Source organism: Arachis hypogaea, chromosome 1 (assembly GCF_003086295.3).
Source record: "Arachis hypogaea cultivar Tifrunner chromosome 1, arahy.Tifrunner.gnm2.J5K5, whole genome shotgun sequence".
Classification (NCBI taxonomy): domain Eukaryota; kingdom Viridiplantae; phylum Streptophyta; class Magnoliopsida; order Fabales; family Fabaceae; genus Arachis; species Arachis hypogaea.
In genome coordinates, this window is record NC_092036.1 from 100474452 (window position 1) to 100487536 (window position 13085).

The following is a 13085-nucleotide window of genomic DNA, read 5'->3' on the forward strand; positions in this document are numbered from 1 at the left end:
ACACGTTTATCACTCTTCGCATCTTCGGTGCTATTTCGTTAAGCATGTGCAATACTGCAAATTTCGTTCATTATAGAATCTAATATATACTTCTATAACTAGTGAAACTTACATTACATGCTTATATGGAAAATAACTTGTTTTCAGTAACCAGATTTCATTACCATCATAGGTCATCTTTATTATTTAGCTAGTATGATTTTTTTTTTTTTTGGTATTATTTCCTTGTTAGTATAACTTTTATTTGATAAGAAAATGGCTTCAAGGTTCATGAACTGAGTCCGCAGAGTAATGGGACGTGACAGTAGGACCAGTCTACCAAACTTAGTGAGAGATATGCTGAGCATCTACAAAAGATTATTCCTCGCAAAAATATTTATTGCATTCCATTTAATATAACTTATTATGCTCAATGATAAATGAATCAGAACTGTATTCTCATAGAACGAATACATCTAATTCTTCCCCTAAATAAAGCTGCTTTAATCACCAGGACGTTGGGATTCAAAGTGAGACCTTGAATTTCTTGAGAGGATGGACTCTTTTCCTTGATCAATCAAAATTTAACGTTTTTTTTTTTTTGTCATGAATCAAAATTAAACGTTAATTCATCGTAACCTATAGAATATTGTTAGTTTATTGTTAATAGTTCTTTGGATACGTCGTATAGACGTAGCTGTCGTGTGGGGTTCCTTGTATTTCATTTAGATTCAAGGGTTGCATCCTTGGGGGCAGAACAAACCAATGAAAAGAACCTTTAGCATAACACGTGCAGCTTATTTCTACATGTTCAATGACAAAGGTACAAATGCATGTGGGTTTCGATATTACAAGATTTGGAGGCCCCAGCACTGAAATTGAAACATAAACATAAGTCTGTTTGATCAGCAGAGCTAATAGAACCACCACGTTAATCATGTTTCTATAATTGACTGCACTAAAAGAAAAATATACTAGATGGATTTAAGAATTATCAACAAAATTAATCGTTTTGGCTATACTAGCTAGTATATCAAAAGCAACTATGAAGCAAATCAAGGAGCCTCTAACCTTATTACTCCATATAGACCATAAGCAATTGCATTAAGCAATTTATTAAGATCTAAAAAATACCATATATGTTTCACAACTTTCAATCATAAAAGGAAATAAATTAGAACTTGAAGATGGCAGCACCACTTGATGGCTTCGAAGCAAAAAGATAAAGACCAAGGTCGTCCTTCTTGATAACACCCTTGTCAATCCTCTTTTGGAAATAATGTTCCTGCAACGTATAAAGAATCCATTGTTAAAGACATGTTAATTAATAATTACAAATTCTCAATGATTTAGGCGGCCTAGTATTGTAGGGATGCAAACCTTCAAATTAAGGATATACTGTGGGACTATGCTCTCTTTCACCAAAGCAACAGCACAGCCACCCCATCCAGCTCCAGTAAGCCTTGCCCCAAGAGCACCATTCTCACGAGAAACTTTTACGAGTTCTTCCAACTCAGGACAGCTGATTCAATCAACAAAAAATATATTAAAACAAAAAGAAGAAAAATATCAACTTTCATGCCAAGAAGGGAAAGTACAGTTTCCAAGAACTATTCCTCATTCTGTCAAAATTTTGAAAGCAAGTATAAGTATGCTGCCAATACCTGCATTCATATAAAACGCTGCAGCTATAATGACTCTCGTTCATTAGGTCACCAAGCTTCTTTAGCATCTCCTCATCACTGAAAAGAATTGAGAAGTTAACTTCCACAAAACAGAAAAATAACTTTAACTCCTATCATGTACTATTCATACAGTAAAATAAAAATGTTCACTCAAACAGAATTCAGATTTAACTGTAACTTAAATTTTCCAGGGTTAAAATGATCTGTAAATCAGTGTTTTTTTATCCCTATGCTAATGAACTACCAAATACCTGGACAATTCTTCTAGAAGCTTTAAGCAATCAAGAAATATGTGATGCGAATACTAATAATAATAATAATAATAATCAAGAGCACAGAAAATGAAACACTAATAAAAGAACAAGGGTTCGATCTCACCTTAGATTTGATGATACAACGTCCTTGAAAGCGTGCACCCTCTTGGCTTCCGAATAAACATGAGCAGCTCTCTGAGAATAAATGCATCAATGCAAAGGCACAGGAAATATTTAGATATCATATAATTGGAGAAAATCATACATGAACTCTAAATAATCAAGAAAATAATCAAAAGGTGCAAAAACTATCTGATCAGCAGTTTTCAATTATTAAAGAAATCCTGAACCAAAAAGCATGACTAATTCCGTACAAACCTATAGGTTTTAAACCAAATAATTAACAAGAAAAGTTATGCTCAGAATTGCAACATGGTAATACAAATGCAATCTAGATAATCAGAAATTACCCTACAGTATTACAGTAGTCACTAATCAATAGAGAGCAGAACTAGATGAACAGTTGATACCATATTAAAAGTTATCAACCAAGTGATAACATAAGAATCAGATCTCAATAACTCTGCTAATGAGGATTAGAAAAGAACCTGATGTAATTTGTAGTGCTTTGCAACTTTTAAAACTTCCAAATAAGCAGCATTGCCGCCCAAAAATGACGTCAACTTTTCACCCGTAATTGCCTCAATTTCTTTAGCTGTATATGGTTCTTCCTTCAAATATTCCTGTACCCAGAACATAGTTAAGATTTTAAACAGGAAAATGCTAACAATTTCTATGAACTTAAAAAAAAGGTCAATTTTATATCAATTGAAACAAAATGTTCATAATATGAAGTTTAGAAAGAAGAAAGAAACTTGTCTTGCTTGTCCAATTTTATAGATGGCATAATACCAGGTAAAATTACCTTGACAGCAAGTACTGGATCAGAGGAATTATGTTTACCAGCAAATTGTACACATAATCCTTCAACGTCAGACAATGTGCTCACTTTTGACATTGCCTCTTTGGGATTCAGCCCCAACTTTATACCAAGCACAATCTGGAAAATTTAAAAGAAGCACTCTATTAATATAGTTAACAACACAATAGGATTAGCTAGTTAGCCTAAGCAATAAGCATTTGACTGACACCAAATTAGCAGTTCTAGGAAAAAGGGCCAGAAATAGCAGAAATGAAGAGATAGTGTTATTATCTTGTTCAATAAATAGATATAAACATTTAGATGCTAGGATATTCAAGAACTTACAAGTTAAATCTTATTGAGAGATAAAAATGCTAGTGGTGGATATAAGATATAGGTCGACATTGGAAGGTTGTTACAGAAATAATACAAGAGGATACAACAAATAACATCGATTAGTCTGAAATGTACTTACAGAAGCCAAACGGCATTCAACAACCCTATTATTATAATTTGTAGCAGCAGTAACAGCCTTCTGAGACTCTGCCAAAGAATGGGCTATCACAAAAGTCCCGCCAGCAGGAAGTTGCACATCAGTTGCACGAATTGGGTTGAAATCAATCAGCTCTGCAAAGCCGGTTTTGGCCATGACAGAGATTGCCTGTCAAGTAAAACAAAGGGGAAAAGTCAAGTCTAGGTTACATGTCAGAATGTCCAGGAAAGAGCAACAAATGTAGGAATTCATATGCTGGATAAAAATGCTGTGAATCATGTAACAATTAAAATTTATTCACAAACAAAAGGGCTGACTGGATACAGAATAATGCACTAATGACTTGATGCAAATGACTTCTACAAAAAATTTAGGTCTCAACTAGCATTTTCAAATTGAGATATCTATCATAGTGGCTAATGAGTAAAAAGAGAAAGAAGCTACAATGCAATATTTATTAAGGCCACTCCACTGGGAGGAGATATGGAATAAAAGACCAAACCTGCATTAGTGATAAGTAATTGGCATACATTTGCAGAATTTAATTTTGATGCAATGTCAGTGTAAAGTAGTTTTACACGTGTATCCAATTATGTAATGTCATATCAGTAAAAATAACTACTTTTTACACTGACCGCATGAATGGTCATCAAAAAGAACGGATGTGATTGCACAACTGTATAAAACGTTTTATACTATCAATGCATCAAAATTAAACTCTACATCTGCATTAAAATTGGTATAAAACATCCGTATGAGAAAAGATGTACCCAACCTGATCCATCCCACCAGATTGGGTCCCGACATATCGTTCACAGTCACATGTAACTTGTGCAATTTCTTTCTGTCAACAATATAGGATAATGTATGTTAGGTACAAAACCAGGGAAAAAATATTAAATACACAAATTACATAATTAATTATAAAAAATACATGAACTCAACAAGGTGGTAATTGTCCATTTATCCTAGCATATCTTCATTGTGACAGATAGATAAATAAGTTAATTCATTTAGTTGGCACAACCTGACAAGAAGGTCTATTCGAAATGTATCTCAGATAATAGTCATACTAAAAAAACTAAAAAAGATCATGAAAATCAACAAAGCATGGAGGATAAAGATTTCTGAAACAACAACTTCCGATAGCCTCAGTTTGATATTTGAATTGATGACTAGATCTGATTTTTTCTAAGAGTGTAAGAATTGGAATTCCAGCAACACTATCATGTCAGTGAGGGCACTGTATCAAATAGATTTTTTTTTCATAAAGTTGATTTGGCATAAAGTTAATCAGGATGGGCACATCTAAAAGGTTTAACAAGCTCTTTCTCTTTTGTTACCTGAATGATACAAACAGTTTCACTTCTATTTTCTTAAAAAAATCATTATTATTACAGTTAAAAGATAAAAAGTACAACAAGATGTTACAAATAATTTATCCATGCAAATTTTAACCGGAGAAATTTGCAAGCTCCCCCTGAAGGGAAAAATAGTATTTACAATCAAGTAGAAAATGCAGACCTTTGGGAAGTTAGCATCAAAAGCAGCCATAATAGCAATTGTGGAAGAACAAACAAATGCTGCAGAACTTGATAGTCCAGAACCTGTAAAAATAAATAGTGAATAGATTAATAAATTATGTTTCTCTCATCATCTCCAATAGAGCAAGAAAGATAATGATGGTGATCACTTGAGCTAAACTTTGATATCATTGGTGACATTCTAATTTGGATCAATGAGCACACCTGTTGGCACAATTCCATCAATAACAACATCAAGTCCAACTGGTGGACCAACATTCACCCCTTTTGCTTTTGCATAGTCGTGGAAACCTTTGTACCTACAGAAACCATATAGACAGATAATATTAAGAATTCATTTAAAAAAAATGCTACTAATTATTTCTTGTTTAGCAAATAGAGAATATCATTGACATCTATTTTAATGATTTATCCTCCTAATGCATTCAATATTTTTTTGTTTTGTTTAAGAATTAGGAAGATATATCATTAAAAAGAAACATAAACCAAAATGAACTCACCCACAAATAAAATAGTGGCCCCATTTGTGATTCTTCAAATCGAGTTGCTGCTCAAAATTGAAAGCCAGAGTATATTAACAAAACAGAACTATCTTATTGGTAAACTGGATCTTCAAATAAACAGTAAACATCCACTCTTAGAAGTTAGAACTGTAATAATAATAATAATAATTAAAAAAACGCAAAAACAAAGAGGAATTGAAGAATTGAATTGAGGATGGACCTGGTTGGGGTCAGCAGGGTAAGTGCACATGGAATACTTTTTATCATTAACATTAGCGATCCTAAGCTCCTTGCTGCTTTCATTCTTCCGAATCGCCACGATCGTATCTTGCCGAATTGCCATAGGCAACACCGAATATCCCTCATAGTCAATGTGCTCCCCAATCAAGTTCACTCTCCCTGCACCACCGCAAATAATAACAATCAACATATTCATAATTTAATCTAATTAATTAATTTATTAATTAAAACACACAGAAAATGAATCAATCTCGCGATTCACGAAGATCCGTAACCAATGCATAACCATGCAAACACACATGCTGACATGAAAATGTTCAATAGAGAGAGAAAGAATGAACGAACCAGGTGAGCGAGCGAAGAGTTGAGGCGCGTGACCGAAGAATTCTTGAAACTTGGACTTGGCCGTGTCAAAGCGGAGCTTAGCTTCTTCGAGCTGCGAGCCTTCGCCATAGACATCGTTCAAGCTTTGGAAAATCGGGATCGGAAGCTCCTCGTGTTTCGCCATTCTTCTCTTCTCTTTGTTTCCTGATTCAAAATGCAGAATCTCTCTTCAGCTTTCGCTTTCTGTTTATGTTTCTCTCACTTTAGAAGCGAGTTTTCAGATTTCAGTGTTTTTATTTATTTATCTGTTAAACGACTTTGAAAATTGAAGCGTTTTGTTTTATTTGTAGTGGCGAGTGATAATTACCACTGAAAACACGTAGGGTTGTTTACACGTAGCACCTTAGACAAAGAATTATTCCCCTTATCATTTGAGAAAAATATCAATAACAATTATTATTAAGAATTTAAGATTTTAAACTTTTTTGTAAATTGAACAATTAATTAATCACGAATTGCAACTAATGATGGTAAGTGAGTGGATGAACAACTAAGTAGGAACTGTTAATCCCGATTGTTGTTGTCAGATCCACTTAATTCTCGTGTATGTTTCCAAGCAGAAATAACCCGACTCAATCAATTTGAATTATGAATCTTTTCATGATTTTGAAATTGAATTCAATTATACATTCCCAAAATTTTCGACAACTATGAGCATATAAATTCTAGAGTAAACTGTCAAATAGTAGCCAAAGTTCACATTACTTACAAAAAGAATTTTAAAAGATAGTAACAACAAATAAATTTTCGAAAAATTTATAAATGAGAATAAAAAAATTTAAATATTAAATTTATATTCCAAAAATAAATTTTAAAAATTAAATTTTAATATAAATTTTGTAATTATTATTAAAAAAATATTTTTTGTCTTTAAAAATTAATAATTTTATTCAAATAAATTTTAAACAAATTAATGTGAATGATCATATTTTTTTGAAAAAAAAATATAGATATCAAATTTTATTTCAAATTTTTATGCACCTTTTAAATATTTATTCAATTATTACTAAAAAATTTATATCAAATAAATAAGTCATTTGTTAAATACAAAATTTTTTGTTATATACAAAAAATATAATATTTATTAGTTATTTTGTTATATTTTTAAATTATTTAAAAAATATTTTGTCAATAACATTTTTTAAGAATTTTATTATTATTATTATTATTATTATTATTATTATTATTGGTTTGTATATCATGTGACACTCAATATAAAGGGTAATTATATATTAGTCTACAAGACTACAATACATCCCATCATATTCCTAAGCTTTCATGTGGGGTACAAAGGGTTTAAGCTTTAGATATTTTCAATTATTGCTTAGTGATGTGTTCAATATGAACTCTACCGATTTTAGATTCCTCAATTATCATAGCACAAACTTGTAGTGCATCATTAATTTATAGATTTGGTACTGTGTATAAACTGTGAGATAAAGTGGGTTTATCTTTTTTGAAAGTGATCATTCAAAAACTAGCAATATATATATATATATATATATATATATATATATATCTTATTTAATTACCAAGAGCTTCGTGTGTGTTGGAAGGCTTTTTTGTATTTTATTAGATATTAGTATAATTTATTAAATTAAAATATCAAAATTATTATATATTATAAAATATATGGAGCATTTGTGTAATTGTATTTCATTAAGTCATATTTTAGATAAAACAATTATAATTGAGTGGTTAAGAAGAATGTACAAGGATTAAGGAATATCTATTATGTCTCACTCAAAAATTTTATTTTACCAAAATAAAATAACTTTCATGCAATGATTACAAATTGGTATATTTTAAAAATAAAAATACTATGTGTATATAAATCAGATACTAAATTATTTATTATATATAAATATATGTATTATTTAATTTATTTTAAATATATAATTTATATTTTAATATATATTCTATATAAATAATAACTAATTTAATAGTTAAATATTAATGTACACCTAACATAACCTAACATAATTGTTTAAAAATTTATTCGAGTATGATTAATCAATACAAATACTTAATATTATACTTATATTAAAAATTTTGGCTCTTCCAATTATGTGTAGGCCTATCTATATTAACATAAAGATCAACCATGTTATCAAATTAAACTTCTTTATCAATACAAAGTCTTGATCCAAATTTGTTCTCTAACATTTAAACTCACAAATGTGTGTATAAAAACAAAAATGATAGAATTAACTATTAAATTAGTCATTATATATTTGTATATAAATATATAAACAACAATAATAATGAAGTCTTGTCTCACTAGATGGATTCGACTACATGAATCAAATGACATTTTTGAATTCTATCATGTCTAAAAAGAGATTGTTTACATATAAATCTCGTTTGACCAATTTATTGATGGTTTTCTTAGATTTTTCTCTGCCTTTCATTCCTTGTCTATCTTCCATCTCATTCACCCTCCTCACGGAGTGCTCCGTCGGTCTTCTTCTCACATATCCAATTGCGTATATCTTCGTTTCTTATTCTATCCAATTGCGTATGACCACTCATTCATCTCAACATCTTCATCTCTGCCGCACTTAATTTATCTTCGTGCTCCCTTTGGCCGCCCAATACTCTGTACCATGGAGCATAGATGGTCTGATAGCAATGTGATTAGAATTTACATTTAAGTTTTAAAGACAAATTTTTTGTCACATATAAAATCAGATGCACTATACTATTTTAACCAACCTACTTGAATTCTATAATTTACATCATGTTCAATCTTTCCATTATCCTATATGATGCACCCAAGATACATAAACTTTTAACTTTTTGTAGGATGTTTTTTCCAATCTTGACTTCTGTATTAGGATTTTTCCTTTGAGCCAAACTTACATTCCATATATTTCGTCTTGCTATGACTTATGCGTAGACCATACACTTCTAGAGCTTCTCTCCATAAATTAAACTTTTTATTTAGGTATTCCCTTAACTATCTCATAAGGATAATATCATCGGTAAAAAGCATACACCATGACACAGACTCTTGGATATGTTATGTGAGTACTTCCAAGCCTAATATAAAAAGGTATGGATTTAAGAATGAACCCTGGTATAATCATATACCAATAGAAAATTTTTCTGTTATACCACATTGAGTCTTCACACTAGTTGCACTCCATCATACATGTCTTTAATTGCACGAATATATGCGATCCTTACTCTCTTCCTTTCTAAAACCTTCCATAAGACATCCCTTAGCACCATATCATACGCTTTTTCCAAATCAATAAACACCATATGTAGATCCCTTTTATTACTACGATACATCTCCATCATCCTTTGTAGCAGGTATGTAGTTTCAGTGGTGGATCTATCTAGCATAAAACTAAATTGGTTCTCTGTTACTTATGTCTCTTGTCTTAACCTTGATTTTATCACCCTTTTCCATCATGAGATTGATCTCTCTATAGTTTTTACAACTCTGTATATCCCCCTTATTCTTGTAGATATGTACCAAGGTACTCTTTCTCCACTCATCTGGCATCTTCTTTGACCTTAAAATCTCATTAAAAAGCTTGGTTAACTAACTGATGCTTTTCTCTCCAAGGCCCTTCCAAACTTCAATCGGAATATTATCGAGTCCTACTGCTCTGCCATTTTTCATCCGCTTTAAAGCCTCTTTTATCTCGAAGTCTCGAATCATTTGATAGTAGTCGAAATTTTGATCTTCTTCCCTCGTGCATAATCGACCAAGGCTCGAAAGTGTCCTCTATCCTTCATTAAATAACTTGTAGAAGTAGCTTTTTCACATTTCATTGATCTTCTCATCTTGAGAGAAAACCTCTCCATTTTTATCCTTTATGCACTTAACCTGATCAAAATATCTCGTTCTTCTTTCACGACTCTTTGCAATTATATATATATATATATATATATATATATATATATATATATATATATATATATATATATATAGAGAGAGAGAGAGAGAGAGAGAGAGAGACTGGTAGAGACCTTCATATGCTCTTGTTCTTACTTCACTTACAGCCACATTTTTCTCTTTCTTAGCCGTATATTTTTTTCAATTATCTGTATTGCTATTATATCACTTTTATTTATGCATATACTTGTTACACTTCAATTTATTTACTGCATATTAATTCTCAAGCGTTTTAGGCATTTGTTCAATTTAAATCCAAAATAGAAAAGTTTACAGGTTTGAAGATAAAAAACCTTCAAACAGACCATGGAGGGAGTATCTTTCTTCAGTCTTAACCTCTTTTCTCCTCAACCATGGTATCACTCATCGATTTTCTTGCCTATATACCCATCAACAGAATGGGAGGGCCAAAAGAAAACATCGACATGTCACCGAAACAAGACTTGCCTTGCTTGCAACAATTTATTTTTCTTTACAGTATTGGGACTATGCTTTTCTTTCGGCCCCCTATATCATTAATCGGTTACCTTCCTCTAATACTCATGATCTCTCTCCTTTTGAACTTTTTCGTAATCATAAAAGGAGCTATCTTTATGCTAAAACGTAACTCATATGCATATGAAAAGGAGCTACCTTTAGCACCGCTGTCCCTCCCATGCGCTATATATGCTCAGCTCCTGTTTAAAGGACTCTGTCTCCGTATCCTGAGCATCCCTCTCTCCCATGCGTGTAAGGAGCTCGTTGTACCTCTCGTCAACCAAATGGAACTGGTGACCCTGTTGGTTCTGTGTTAGGCTATGGACTTACTTACACAAATCAATGTCCTGCAGATCTGCAGGGCTGTTAGCTGAGGTGGAGGAAGCCCAGAAGGTGGACGTACGCAGGTTGCTAGTGAAGAACAATCCACTCCAAAGATGATGCTCTTTTGTGGTTAAAATGGAGTCTGGTACCACATGACATCAATATCCACTATGGATGTGCTCGAGGCATTGTCATTGTCTGCTGAGATTGTTGTGTTGCAACCTCAAAGTTATAAGTGTATAAATCTTAACACATTCAATATGAATGTCAATATAATTATAGATGCGATAGTATATTATAAATACTATAAAAGGTTGATTACTTACATAAAAGTCTGTAGACCGTTGATCAACAAATCCCTCATTGTTCTCCTTGAGCATGCAGGTTTGTTTCAAGACCTCGGCTAAAGAAATAGGACGCTCCAATGACTTTGTCTGCACATACTGGATAAGCATATTAAAAAAGTCTCAATTAATTAAAGAAACAAATATAAAACTAGTTAAGCATATTTAAAGAAGTTATATCATTTTGACCTTTGTCTTCATAATCGTTGTCGAACTCCCTGTGTTCTTTGACGCCCTGTTGGTCCTATTCGTGGCCTAATAACGTTTGAAACCTTCATCTGTCTCCCAGTACAAATACAAGACCTTTTTAATGTTGGGTCGAAGTCACTACGTCAGGTGGTCCCTCCTCATCCGCACGTCCTCTAACATATACTAAAGATGATTCGCCATACAGTGGTAGAAGATCTTTTTTATTATCTGGTTGTGGGCCTCATCCCACCTGATTTTTTCTACACAATGAAATAATATATGATTAAAAACTAACATTATAAAACCATAAATGAAATGTAATTAACATAAATAACTAACTTATCACTCACTTGTTAAATCATCTCTCTTTGATCTCAGAGAGGACCTTCTTGTAGTTGGATCAAGGATGGTTATAAAGCAACTTTATAATGTTTATACACTCTCGTATACAAATATTATTATTTAGTACAAACCTACAATGAGATAATTTACATTTAGTAGAAAATATACATTAAAGGTGAACAAAATATAAATAGTTATACAAATTAAAGAAGTTTAATCTTTACTTAGTCATGTCATCAGGCCAAATCAACATCTTAGTGACCTGTTGTGATGCGGGATTTGGCTGGGATCCATGAGAAAAAGCTGGCATTGCTTCGGGGTCGACCACAAGAGGTGGCGTGGATGTCGGGACCGGCTAAGGTGATGGAGGCGGCAAAGGAGTTGACTCTGGCTCAGATCGAGGTAGAGCAACAGTTGCAGAACCTCAATAATTGGGGTTCAAGATCATGATGAAAGACTGGTTCCTCCTGTGCTTGTGATGTTACCGGCGTAACAAATGTAGAGGGTGATTGAGTAGTCATCGGGAGTGAGTCCCCCACCCTCTACCCTAACCATGAGGGTGACCTCCGCCACTACTTTTACAGGACATATCTACTTGAAACAAATAATTAAGATAGTTAAACCCCCTCATAGAACTCAGGTTTTATCCCCCCCAGTTGTTTGTTATTCCTATCATATATCCATAAGCGATAACTTGGAATCATTTTGCTACAAACAACCTAGAATTTAACAAATAACACAATTTAATTATTAATTTTCTTTTTAGAAATTTCAGCTGAGTTTCGACTATATTCAGCGACCTCCACCAACTGTAAATTTTAACTTTTATATACCAATCATGTCCCTAAATAATTTTAACAGGAATTTGGCAGAATTTTTTTTTAATTCAGAAACCTTAAAAAAGAAAAATCTCAATTGTCACAATTTAAACAATCGCAAGTATATATTAAAACAAACAACCAACACATTTTTTTGAATTTTTTAGAAATTTCGACAGAATTTCGGCTATAATTAACGACCTCTACTAAATGTAATTTTCAATTTTCACAAATGAATCATGTTTAAAAACAATGTTGACGAAAATTCGACAAAATTTTTCCTTAATTCAAGAATCTCCACCACAGAAATTTCACAGTTGCATATATTAACACAAACAAACATTTAAACAAACATAAAATCCTAACCATTCTAGTACGTATCTCTTTACCATTATGTAATTTTCTAGCAACACAAAAATTTCATGATGGCGCTATTAGACAACCTTCTCCTACTTCTATCCTAAAGCTCTATCTTAGAAAAAATAAGTCCGACGTAAAATTTAAACAATTTAACAGGTTTAAAGATAAAAAAACTAACATCGATATTACATGAACAACCTATATATATATATATATATATATATATATATATATATATATATATATATAAGCAGCATGAACAACCCACAATAACACTACATAATCTTTAAATAAAAGAAAAAAAATCCTAAAACAAA

The 13085-nt window shown here is 32.0% G+C and overlaps 1 protein-coding gene across 1 annotated transcript; it reads right to left on the minus strand.

Moving 5' to 3' along the window:
• Window positions 1–756: 756 nt before the first annotated feature.
• LOC112703094 (galactokinase) lies at window positions 757–6315 on the minus strand. Its single transcript, XM_025754413.2, has 13 exons — window positions 5966–6315; window positions 5601–5779; window positions 5378–5424; window positions 5082–5176; window positions 4858–4940; window positions 4109–4177; window positions 3316–3501; window positions 2844–2978; window positions 2527–2661; window positions 2043–2113; window positions 1644–1721; window positions 1360–1501; window positions 757–1264 (listed from the first exon to the last, which is right to left on the minus strand). Exons 1-13 carry the CDS (start codon window positions 6126–6128, stop codon window positions 1154–1156), a joined length of 1494 nt encoding a protein of 497 aa, XP_025610198.1. The 5' UTR covers window positions 6129–6315; the 3' UTR covers window positions 757–1153.
• Between the last annotated feature and the right edge of the window lie 6770 nt (window positions 6316–13085).